Genomic DNA, 12,869 nt, shown 5'->3' with positions numbered 1-12,869 from the left:
CTGCATTGGCATTGTTGCTGCATTGGCATTGCTGCTACATTGGCATTGCTGCTGCATTGGCATCGTTGTTGCATTGGCATTGCTGCTACATTGGCATTGTTGCTAATTGGCTTGGCTGCTACATTGGCATTGTTGCTGCATTGGCATTGCTGCTGATTGGCATGGCTGCTGCATTGAAATTGTTGCTACATTGGCATTGCTGCTACATTGGCATTGTTGCTGCATTGGCATTGCTGCTACATTGGCATTGTTGCTGCAATGGCATTGCTGCTACATTGGCATTGCTGCTGCATTGGCATTGTTGCTGCATTGGCATTGCTGCTACATTGGCATTGTTGCTACATTGAGATTGTTGCTACATTGGCATTGTTGCTGCATTGACACTCGTGCACCGCCCGTGCTCCTGGTGTTGTTGATACATTTGGGCTACGCCCATCCCCAAACCTTTATAAACAGTTTGCCTTTAGAGGCTGACTCCTTTGCCTGATGACGACCGCTTGTGTTGCGATCGAAACGTCGTGATTTGTTCTATTTTATTTATAACTACGTGACTTTACCGAAAGAACCGAATAGTATTAGCCTCGTGTTATTTATTAAAATATTCAGGAAGATTCTACCGTCTTCCAGAATACCTCTACCGTCCGTCTCCCTTTGACGTCTTCAGAAATTGGTAGATGCTCTTGTTGGTAGAAATCCACGCTTAGAGGGTTCGGGAAGATTTGGCACAGTTTTTTTGTGTGCTACTGTTGTCTTTAAGCAAATGGCTCAAGCCGCCCAGCTCGGTCACACGGGTTCGATCTCCGATACGGGCAACTAGCGATGACTATTCCTGTTGTTGTTTGCTTTTCAAAGCGTCTAAAGTGGGATTCTTAAATACCTGCTTACGTCTGTTTGCATATATCGTACAGGAATTAGACTACTACTCTGCGTCTGCATCACAGCGAACATCCAATTTGTATCAATTATCCGAACTAAACCTGAGTAATAGTAATATCCGTGCGCTAATGTTGTAACGCTGTTATAATATAACGCATCGCATTTCTCGCCCAAGTCGCTGGAGCAGTGAAGGCCAACTTTAGAACACGCAGAGTGGGCTGGCGGTCGCGTCTTTTGGGCCACCCCCTGCAAACTCTGGCCGTGATGAACCACGGCGGGGAGCTCGGGGTGCCGTGTGACGGGCAGGAGTGGGGGGGCACCTCGGAGGACGAGGCGGAGTGGAGAGAAAACATCACCAACACCCCACGTATGATGACTTCCACGTTCCCGCGACGGGCACCGGTCATCCGTAGGGACCAACTACTGTTAAACTTTCCCACAAAGTGGTGCTCGTTTTAGCGGGCCATGTAGATGCGGTGGGTCGAGTCGACCCGAATGTAATTCAAATGCGCTACCCTACTGGGTAAATACAAATTACGTTACACAGTTTTGAGCGGCCTGGAGTACGGCTGTATGTATGTTGAACTTCTTTCGCACCGTACATAACCAACCATGCTAGTCATTGCATGCGTTATATGTGGGCACATGAATAGGTTGCATCTTAATCTATCTCCATAGACTTCCTACCTGCATACCTCCCTGCCTGCCTACCCACTTACCTACCTTTTCGAGGTTTCTGCCACTTTCAATTCTTGCAGTGTCTTGTGATCACAATTTGTAAGCAGGTTACATAAATCACCTGCCGTGAAAAGTTGCCCTGCACTCCGAATTAGGTAGATCATTTATGGCACCTTTACAATTGTTTGGCAATACTGCGTTAGAATTGGTGTGCAAGCACTAATAACAAAATAAAACTCGACACATTTGTCAATAACACTGCTTTAAAAAATAATATAAGTAATGGTTTGGCCAGACATCAGAATATTTTTTTTCTTCTTTGGTTCATTCGGTAAAGTCACGTAGAATGAGAATAAAATGTCTTATTTTATTATTTTATTCTCATTCTACGTGACTTTACCGAAAGAACCAAAGAAGATGAATCCTTGCAGTCACGAAAGCTTTAAATCGAAATCAGAATCTTTATTCAGACTGGAGGTTTCCGAGGAGATAAGCCCTTTTTCACAGTAGCCCAGTAGGAGCGGGTCAGCAAGTTACAACACTAAACAATACAAAACACGATAGGAGTGCATAATAGAGAAAAGGTAAGCAAGTGACTAAAATAGATACATTTATAAAATAAAATAAGTACAAATTGCATAAGTAAACATTATTTTATGATGAAGCGTTGGCAGTGGTGTTCAAGCACAATAACTGGGCTTAAAGGAAAACATGATGTGCATTGTTTATCGGGTAATGGTCCTTCATAGTACACGTTACATCTTATGTCATGTTCATTTGTGCAAACGGGCAGAGCATTTGAATAGTTCAGAAGGTCCACTCTACTCGTTATCTTTATACGGCCAATAAATTGAGTACCGTTCTGTGAAAGTCAACGGTATCACGTAAATGTGTGATGATTCCAATTGCCCAAAACGTTGTCTATTATATACTTTTCATGTTAAGGCAGTGAAATTGATAAATGTGTTTGATTTGCTTGCCTTTGTCATTCTCTGCTCACAGGTGCAAAGTCTCTCCCGAGATCCATGGCCACCAACTTAGGAAGTAGAGTCATCATCCACGTGGACATGGATTGCTTCTATGCCCAAGTGGAAATGATCCGGAATCCAGAACTGAGAGACAAACCACTCGGTGGGTTTTTCACCAGTATAGAGAATAGGGATGAGTTTTGAATTAAACAGACGATTCAGATTTTCTGATCATTCAGGACAATTTGGGATCATTTCCGGATGTATTCTAAATCATCGAAATCACTAATGTAAGATGTCTACATGCTCATAATGGTGACGTCACCCCATGCCATGGGACATCACTTCGTGGTAAAAGTGTAGTGGATTCAACTGAGTCACAAACGTACTTCTTGGAGGCAACACATATCTTTTTACACCAACACATTAACACAAAGGGGTTACTGCCCCTTCACCAGATAACCTATGGTGGGGGACCAACAGGCTAACTACGCTAGTTACTCTGAGTAGCTACAACGGACAGGACCCTGGCTTGGTTCATCGTCCACGTGTTGGTGACTCTTCTCTTGGACGTAGATCGTAGCTCTTCGGATGATGCCACCAACGCAGCACCCCGGTCCCTGTGGGGACCCGGTTTATATGCTCCCGGGTCGTGGCTGGCCCCGCCCTTGGCCACGATTACCTTCGAGAAACCTCTTGTCATTTCTCGACCCTTCCCGTAGGATCTCTCCCCCGACACGTGACCACCCCCTAGCCCCTGCCTGGGGCCCCTGTGTAGATCTTACCCGTCACGTGCCTTCCAGGGTCAACCAGAGTGCCATGGCCCAGGGTAACCTCATCCCATGGCTGACACTCTTACACTCCCTCCGGTAGGACGCAGCACTGCACGCCACTCGTGGTGTCACTTTGCTATCCCAGCGCTCACCGAGCCCCCTCTAGGGCTGTGACTACACCCACCTACGGGGGTGTCCGTGATGACAATGCATCGCATGCCGTGCCTCGCTAGAGATGGCATTAATCAGCGACATTCACGATGTTGCTACATACGTGATGTCCGCGATGTGAGCACATTGTATGCCGTGCTTAAAGGTCGCGGTCTGAGCTTGACTGTGTTCACTCCAGCGCTGTCCTCGAGACAGTCTGGTCCCTTCACCTGATGAAGGCCACTTGTGTTGTGGCCGAAACGTCGTGATTTTTGTTGTTTTATTTTTTACCCATGTGACTTTACCGAATAGAACCAAAGAATCTGGGATGTCACTACAAAAGCACAGAAATTATGTAATATTACGCCTGATTTTCACATTTTCTAGATTAATCCAAAAATCGGTAGCACATCTCTATTGCGGAATGGAATTGCCAATAACTGTCCGACACGCGTTACATCAGTCTGCGACACCATCTACACGAGTGCTGGGGAATGCGGGGAGATGGGCTGTATTCCAGTCCACAGGAACTCGGAAGTTGCCTGCCATTGCTGCACCCAACATGTCAGCATGCTTAGTGTAAGGTGCAGCCCAAAAGACAAATAGCTGTTGTCTTATATGCCCTCAGCTGTCTAACATGAACAGTAAGTATTATTGATAAAAACTGATTTTTGAAAATGACGGTCATGCACATCATTACACACACAGTGACATCACTGTGTGTCTAATGACAGCACTGTGATTTTATGCCCTGCGTTTTGAAAAACGCGAATCCAGTGACATGACTACAGCACCCTGTGGTAGCACACCTGACTGATTTTAAAGTATTTTTCCACATTTAAGCATCAATTAAACTCATAGTCATGATACCCCAGGATATACAGGCGAAGTACATAAATAGAACATAATAAATATCTTGTTCCTTGCTCATCAGGGATCCAGCAGAAGTACCTGCTGGTGACGTGTAACTATGTGGCGCGGGCGATGGGTGTCTGCAAGATGATGAGCGTGAAGGCGGCACAGATGAAGTGCCCCGGGCTGGTGCTGGTGAGCGGAGAGGACCTCACGCACTACCGTGAGATGTCCTACCAGGTGACGGGTGAGCGTCATCACCAGCAAGGAGATGCAACACTGCCCCAACTCCAATCTCCTCTGTGTATATTCTCTCCCTGTTGCTCATTACTCAGTGCAGAGTATATGTGATCTTAATGACGAAGCTACTCCACTCACCATGAGTTCGGTCTTCCCCTCGCCGCAGTGGCGAGAGTGGCACTGCGCTGGTGAGATGTTAACTCCCTCGCCAAGTATACAGGAGGTCGTGGGTTAGATCCCGACCATGATGCCTGTATATTTGGAGTTTGCATGTTCTACTCTTTGTTTTTTTCGGTAAAGTCACGTATAAATAAGAAATAATAAAATAACATAATAGCGTACGACGTTTCGGTTGCAACACAAGCAGCCATCATCAGGTACAGAAGAGCTAAATTTAGGAGAGAGGAGAAACACATAACCTCAGATGTATATACAGACACCCAAGTAGGGGGAACTGACACAGATACAACAGGGGACACAGAGAGAGAAGCATACCAGACAAACAGGGTTTAGCAAAATTTTTGGAACCATGTAAAGCAACACAGACGGTCGGTCCAAACACAACGCATAATTGTGTTTGGACCGACCGTCTGTGTTGCTTTACATGGTTCCAAAAATTTTGCTAAACCCTGTTTGTCTGGTATGCTTCTCTCTCTGTGTCCCCTGTTGTATCTGTGTCAGTTCCCCCTACTTGGGTGTCTGTATATACATCTGAGGTTATGTGTTTCCCCTCTCTCCTAAATTTAGCTCTTCTGTACCTGATGATGGCTGCTTGTGTTGCAACCGAAACGTCGTACACTATTGTTATTTGATTATTTCTTATTTATACGTGACTTTACCGAAAAAACCAAAGAGTAATTCCTGCAGTCACGAAAGCTTCAAATCAAGTCTTTGCATGTTCTGTCTGTGGTCGCGTGGATTTCACTCCAGATTCTCCGTTTTTTCCCTCCACATTTAGACACATGCATTTATTTGGCTGTTATAAATTTCCACATGATAAGCCACTTCATTGGGCCATCATTTGTTGCCAGGTAGCTTTTGAAAAAGAGCTATATAGATCAGTGGGCCTTACCTGGTAAAATAAAAAATAGTTTCGTAAAAATTTTAAATGCTTTCCACCCACCTAAATGTGAGTGATGTGTTCCTGTTGTCAGGCAAGCTCCACAAACCCGCACTGACCAGCGTGGTGAAGTATGGTTACATATAGTCCCTGAATAGTAATGCAGCCTGAAACTCATCCTCAGGCACTTAGAAGTCTGATTTCATTATCCATGATAGATGGAGCGATAAAATTAGTTCATGTGCAGGTGCTAGATGGATTATTATATTGCAGGGTCATGAGAGATGGCGGCGGGTTGGGGAATCCTTCATCCATTACTGGATTGACCATGGCTGATGCTAATTATCCATCCATATTAGTCCGTGTGTATTCGGTACTTGTTTTCATCTCTCCCAATCTTCAGGAACTTTGTAAACAGACCTTGGACGATCGAAGAGTTACGAACCATGTGACCATACCCGTCGGTCTCCCCAGAGCTGCTGGAGCGCTTCAGCCCGCTGGTGGAAAGGCTGGGATTCGATGAGAATTACGTGGACGTCACTGAGCTGGTGCACAGGCGGCTGGGACGAGGGGCGACCTGCCAGGAGCCCCCCCGAGTGGAGGGACACGTCTACGATGACTTGAGTGAGCCCACCCCCCCCCCCCCCTCTTCTACCAGCAATGATGGCACTACTTTATTCAACCTAACTTGTAATGGATGAAAGCGAATCGTGACATTTGTTCACCTAAGCCATATCTTTCAAATGAAAATTTTGAGCGATAAGACAAGTCTAACTGATGCATTCTACAAAGTGAAAAGGGAATCTAGCTCACATATCAGATGCCAGATGGGCAATATTAACAATAGAATGGAAGCCAAATTGAAGGCAAGAGAAAGAGAGATGTGCACTGGATTTCGAATTAGAATCAGAATCTTTATTTACCATGGACATATCTGATGAGTTATGAAGCTCTTTTTCACAGATGTCCAGTAGGGCCGGCCAGAAAGTTACAACAACAAACAATACAAAACACGGTAGGAGTTTTGTATTAATAAAATAACTAAATATAAATACATAAAATAGATAAATTATATAAGTTAAAGTATATATAAAGTGGTGGTAAGGGAGCATGAAGAGTGGTCGGCATTGGGTGAGACCTTTGTTGAGTAGTTAGATGGTAAAAGATATATTTTTAGCTCTGATTTCTATTTGCTTCGTTGCTGCACATTATTTTGTTTTGCTTTTTTAATTTTGGTGACCCAGATCACTCTTGCACGTGAGACTGGCCTGGTCTTTTGCAGTCGGACCTGGTTAAACAATATTAAAACTTGACCTTGAACAGCTAAGACAGAGAGAAGTGAGTGAATTTATCTCTGGCTCGATTCCCTACTGACCCAGGCCTGGACGCGAGCATTCCCCACCACGTGCAGCTGGCCATGGGCTCAGTGCTGGCAGCCGAGATACGGGGTTGCCTCTTGTCCGGGCTGGGCCTGACGAGCTGTGCGGGGATCGCCCACAACAAGCTGGCGGCCAAGTTGGTAGGGTCGGCACACAAGCCGAACCAGCAGACCGTCCTGCTGCCCGAGGGCATGGCAAGCCTCCTCGGGCACCTCACCCACCCCAAGCAGCTGACAGGTTGGGGAATGCATCATTGGTCGAAAGCAGAGAGAGCCGGGTTTGCTTTGTGTAATGAAATAAATGCTTTGTTATCCTTTACATTGGTCACAAATTGGAGAGACACCGCCATCACAGTTTAAAGGGCTTTGGAATGACATGATACAATGTGGCTTAGCTGGTTGATTATCGGACGTTGTGGTGAAGCTGTGTTGCGCAATGTCCTGGTCAGCATGGAAAGGACAAATTCCTACGTCACAAATATTTCGAACCGTTAAACCTTATAACTTTTTGGAACACCTGACATTGTTTTTACACCGTCAGAATAATTTTCTGATATCCTCTATTCGTAAATGCACACTTGAAAACTGAAAATAATCATATACCAGTGAATGTGAACGTGGACACATGTTAAGAGAATGCACTGTGCCACGGTGTTTTGAATTTTATATCGCTTATCACTTCACAAGTATCTGGCTCTTCTGCACTGATGGTGATAACGTGCCAGCTGCTATATGCACGCGACGTGTGCGGGATTCCCGACAGGCATTGGCTACAGAACCAGTCAGAAGCTGGAAGCTATGGGTGTCGGCAGCATGGAGGCGCTACGCTCATGTCCCGTCGAGGTGCTGGAGAAAGCGCTGGGCTCCTCCACAGCCACCTTTGTGAAGAATCTCAGCTGTGGGGAGGACAACTCTCCTGTGCTGCCCACTGGTCCCCCACAGGTGCAATATTAAATCATCAGCAGCATTCATTGTCGTTGTTTAGTTTGTGACGATGCATATGGCTTGACACCTTTTTACCATTAATGTAGCATGGGTGATATGGGTGCTGGTGCAAGGAATGCAACAGGGCTTCTCTCTGCCTTCCGTTATTAGTAGTCAGAGCACATGGGCTTCAAACCCATGGGCTGAGGTGCAGTTGCTGCACTTGTACAATTGACAACTATGCCACTGGTTTTTCCAACATTTAATTTGGCATTGTACAGTCGGGCATTGCATACACCATTTCCCGCACCTTCGATTAGCACAGTTGGCTACGTACATATGGTGCAAAAGAAGTTCAATATACGTACATAATAAATTTGCGCTTTTATATTTGGGCCTCTAAATGAGTTTCACAACTAGAGCATCCACCATGAGCTTAGAATAAGTACTTAAACCTATCTGTTCTCTTGTTGGTGTTACATTTATTTTAATAACTGTTCATTCGTCACTGTCAACAACCTTTTGGTCATTGCCAATGTTCTTGCTTCGTTCCAGTCTTTGAGCGATGAGGACTCCTTCCAAAAGGCCTCCACAAAGGAGGAGGTTGTGGAAAAGATGAGAGAGCTTCTAGGCAACCTGCTGCCAAGGTCACTAAAAAAATTGTAAAATCGTAGAACATTTACAAATTGGTACATGGTGCCACTTGGCAAACACTGATGGGCAGTTGTCTTTCCAGGCTACGGAAGGATGGGCGCGTTCCTGGGACGGTCAGGCTCAGCCTCCGCCGCTTCACACCGGGGATTGAGCGCTACTTCATCCGAGAGAGCCGCCAGTGTCCCGTACCGGCCCACCTCTTCCTCCGCTTCCACGCAGGTGACAAACTGTTTCTGCTCACCGCTAAAATCCATTTGCATGAGTTCACTCGCTCACCCATGGGGGTGCTGCTTCTTTAGCACACCTCAAATTATAAACTTGTCCAAAATAGAAAAAATAATAAAAATGTTTCCTTGTATAGTTTGTACCCAGACCTTGCTTGCAAAAGGGATATCTCATATCTTCATGGGAGCTAACATGGTTCTTCATTCTGGAAAGTAAAAAGTAAAGTTTAAGAGTGAAACAAACACTAAAACGCACAATGTTTTCCCTTGATGTTCTTCAATTAGGAGATGTCTTGGAAGTTATAGAGCCCCTTCTGGAAGTGCTGATTAAGCTTTTCCACAAGATGATTGATGTGGCAAAGCCATTCCACCTGACTCTCTTGAACATCTGCTTCTCCAAGCTGGGTGCGGCAGCAATCAAGTCCGTTTGTAGTAAATCCATCGGAGATTTCTTCACCTCAGGAGTAAACAGCCTCAGTCAGGCTGCATCTACTAGTGATGTAAAGCTCCGTGTTCCTGCAGTTAGTCTTGCACAAAAAGATGACGAACCTCGGGTGAAGAGAACTCATAATCGTGTGCCCAAAACTTCTGGTCACAGTCGACCCAACAAAAGGCAAAAGACTCTACGTGATATCTTTCAAGAGAGCTCTGCGAGTAGAGCGGCAGGAGCAGCTTGGACTTCTTCATCCACCCCAACAAAGGCCAGCACTGCAGCGAACACCCAGGTCAGTGAGCCGGACCTCCCTCCCGAGATAGACGCAAGCGTCTTCCACGCCCTGCCGTCCAACATACGGAGAGAAGTCCTCGCCGACTTGCAGCGTTCTGTCTCAGAAAGCAGCACAAACGACGCACAAACAGCACAGCAGTTGGACGTGACTGCCAAAAGAGTAAATTTACCTAACATGGCAGCAAGCACAGCTGACATAAATTTCGAAACGGAGCATTTGGGCTCAGACAAAGACTTAACAATTGCAGAAACTACATTTGGAGTCGCGATGAGTACCCGCAGTGTTTTGGCAGTTTCATCCACAAACGATCAACACACTGGGGAATCTCATGAACTGTCTGATAGTGAAGCACGCAGTCCGTCTGAGCGGTCACGTGCAGTGGAACTCCTGGAGTTGAGCTCGCTGCCTGCAGACGTGGACCCACAGGTATTCACCCAGCTTCCCGCCGAGCTGCAGGAGGAGCTGTTTGCATCATGGAGGGGTCCGGCTATTTCCACGCAACCCGGTTGTCAAAAGAGTGGTGAGACAGGAGCAGCGATAGTGGGCGGCTTGCAGAGCCCGCAGGGCATTCTGAAATATTTTAAAAGGGCATGAGTTGTCCGTGTTAAACCCGGCACGTGTTATGGCTAGGTCTGTGCATGCTTGGCTTGTAAATACTACACTGTGACTATAGAGTTTATGTGTGCGTATCAAGTTAATCACATTGTCTAGCACTGGAATGGATATCAAGAGGTAGGCAACCATAGAGAAAACTGAAGCCAGATAATGGGATACTTTAAGAATGGACTATAAATGTTGGGGGTATATTGTATAAAAGTTGAGGTATCTGGCAAGAGATTAATTGCAAAATTTGGTGCCGTCAACAACACTGGCTATGATGATCTCATGACACTGCCCAATCAGCCACGTCCTCTTTACGTTTTGCAAATTCTGTGATGTCTCAGAGAAAATATTGCAAATATTGAAGGCTTAGTTTAAATTATGGCAAGAGAAACATACAAAAACTTCCCAGAGATGTCTTGCCAACCAAGGCAGTCGATACCAGGACTGATTACAGCCATAAAGTGGATTTTCAATACTTTTTGGTTCTTTCGGTAAAGTCACGTAGGTATAAAATAAAATAAATCACGACGTTTCGGGTGCAACACAAGCGTCCGTCATCAGGTGGGAAAGCAAGGCCTGCTGCTGATGCATGCTGCATCAGCAGCAGGCCATGCATCAGCAGCAAGCCATGCTGCTGATGCATGCTGCATCAGCAGCAGGCCATGCATCAGCAGCAAGCCATGCATCAGCATGCTGCATCAGCATGCTGCATCAGCAGCAGGCCATGCTTTCCCACCTGATGACGGACGCTTGTGTTGCGCCCGAAACGTGATTTATTTTATTTTATACCTACGTGACTTTACCGAAAGATCCAAAGAGTATGGATTCCTGCAGTCACGAAAGCTTCAAATCAAGATTGGATTTCCAATGCCTAATTGAATGTGGAATTAGCAGATGGCACCGCAGCAAAATCCATTATACTGTACTATGGTTCAACAGCCATGCTCCCGACCTTTACTAACAACCGCAATCGCCACTAAGTGGCAGTGGCATCACCATGGCGCTTTTGCCAGACTAGGTGCACCTTCATGCCACGTGATGTCAAAGGCTTTCTGGCAGGACACGGGACAGACCCAGGTTCCATGGGTTGACAGATGCACCACCCGCGCTGATCCAGCTGCCCAGGAGCACCTTTCACGAGCCTGCTCCAGACGTCGATCTTGACACCTTTACGTTTAGCTGCCTCAGTTCAGCCAAACGGAAGCTGCTTGGGCATGTGGTGGCTGGGCATGCGGACGACATGATACAGCCATCGCACTAACCAGCGTGCTGAAGTCAAGTCAAATAACCCTCATGACACACATGGTGTGGGGAAGCCCTCATCCAGCAGTGGATTGACAAAAGGGCTGTACATGCACATGGGTTCTCTACTTCTAAAAGCGCTATATAAAGCTCATTAATCTTTATTTGAAGTGTTTGTGACTGCAGCAATCCATACTCTGGTTATTTCGGTAAAATCACAGAGGTAGAAAAATAAAATAACCAAAGAGTAAAGCTCATTAGGCTAAGAAACCCATTGACAGTGACTCAACAGTATGATCGTGCAGTTTTATGTACTTGTCACTGTTCTGTCTTGCCTGTAATTACCAGTTGCCATTAGTCGTTTGTAAAAATAATCAAGTTTAAGTGCCTTCAGTACTTTATGTTATACTTAATACTGTATTTTTGCTATTTGATGCCTTTGTCATGTTACTTGCTTTATAATAAATCTGACAATGCCTGCTGCACATAACCAACATTAAGTGCAATCGTTCTTCATACAACTGCTCTTGTATAAGTGTAAATGTGATTATGTAATTGTGTTGATACAAGTGTAGTGACACAGCGCCAACTGCTGTCCAGCAGCGGCAACTGCGGTGGACAGTTTGTGCACACACCGTTGAGCATATATACGGGTGTGCCGGCCGGGCAGAGGAATTGGGGCAAGAGTCACGGAAGACCTCATAGGGAGGCCTCTGGAACCCTCTGGTGGGTTCGAGGAGGGAGGCGCAGCAAGAGCGGAGCCAAGCCGCGCCGAGTAGAATATAAGCAGCGGAGAGCGAGAGCTCCGGGCTTCTGGTTCTGGGAGTGGACTCGTCTCGTCGTCGCTGTCGTTGCCACCGCCTTCGCCCGATCATTGTGTGGCCACAGGAGTTGGCCATCTCAGTCGACGCCGTCGGTGCAACACGGACAGGGTCGTGTCTAGGCCGGGCTCTACGGCAGCGTGGTCAAGAGGCAGCCGGAGTTGATGTGAACAAGATAATAAAGAGAGACGATGCCTCCCGCAACTACCTCGTCTCCGACAGTGTGTGCGACGCACACCATAGATCCCCCATATAGCCTTAACAGACTGTAGGGGCAAGTGCTGTTAGCGAGCACTTATCAAGGCCGGGGTACACAAGCGGGTGGGTGGCCAGCACCACGCCCGACCGCCTTTGTCTCTCTAGTGGCGATGTTTACACACCACACCAGGTACTCATTTTGAGGCTAAGTCGACCTAGGGGAGTCCCAGGACCGGTTCAAATAATCGTCACTGGTGTTGTCCGTGAGCGGGAATCGAACCCGGGTCGCCAGGTTCATAGCGCAGCGCGCTATCGCTCCCCACACACACACGCCGGAAGGACACTACACAAATATAAATGCTGCCTGTCAGTCGAGTCACATTTGCTCTCATTTATTTTGATGGTGACCTAAGACAGGAGAAGCAAAATGCACTTCTTCAGGAAGTGATATTTTTTTCATAATGCAGAGGCTGTGCCTGATACACATCTTTCATGTGTTG

At 46.4% G+C, this 12,869-nt stretch overlaps 1 protein-coding gene across 1 annotated transcript; it reads left to right on the top strand.

Moving 5' to 3' along the window:
• Positions 1-287: 287 nt before the first annotated feature.
• POLI (DNA polymerase iota) lies at positions 288-11,844 on the top strand. Its single transcript, XM_032968661.2, has 10 exons — positions 288-670; positions 1,052-1,243; positions 2,557-2,685; positions 4,380-4,544; positions 6,072-6,221; positions 6,977-7,213; positions 7,739-7,917; positions 8,455-8,546; positions 8,636-8,772; positions 9,063-11,844. The coding sequence occupies exons 2-10, from the start codon at positions 1,141-1,143 to the stop codon at positions 10,097-10,099; spliced, it is 2,229 nt and encodes a 742-aa protein (XP_032824552.1). The 5' UTR covers positions 288-670; positions 1,052-1,140; the 3' UTR covers positions 10,100-11,844.
• The last annotated feature ends 1,025 nt before the right edge of the window (positions 11,845-12,869 follow it).

Source organism: Petromyzon marinus, chromosome 40 (genome assembly GCF_048934315.1).
Source record: "Petromyzon marinus isolate PM22_M1 ecotype Great Lakes invasive population chromosome 40, UKy_Petmar_22M1.pri1.0, whole genome shotgun sequence".
NCBI lineage: Eukaryota > Metazoa > Chordata > Hyperoartia > Petromyzontiformes > Petromyzontidae > Petromyzon > Petromyzon marinus.
This window is presented reverse-complemented; position numbering and strand designations above follow the sequence as displayed.

Coding starts and splice junctions, on each gene's coding strand:
- POLI (XM_032968661.2), top strand. CDS start 1,141: ATGAACCACGGCGGGGAGCTCGGGGTGCCGTGTGACGGGCAGGAGTGG. Junction 6,222..6,976: donor ACACGTCTACGATGACTTGA/GTGAGCCCACCC, acceptor CTACTGACCCAG/GCCTGGACGCGAGCATTCCC. Junction 7,918..8,454: donor TGCCCACTGGTCCCCCACAG/GTGCAATATTAA, acceptor GCTTCGTTCCAG/TCTTTGAGCGATGAGGACTC.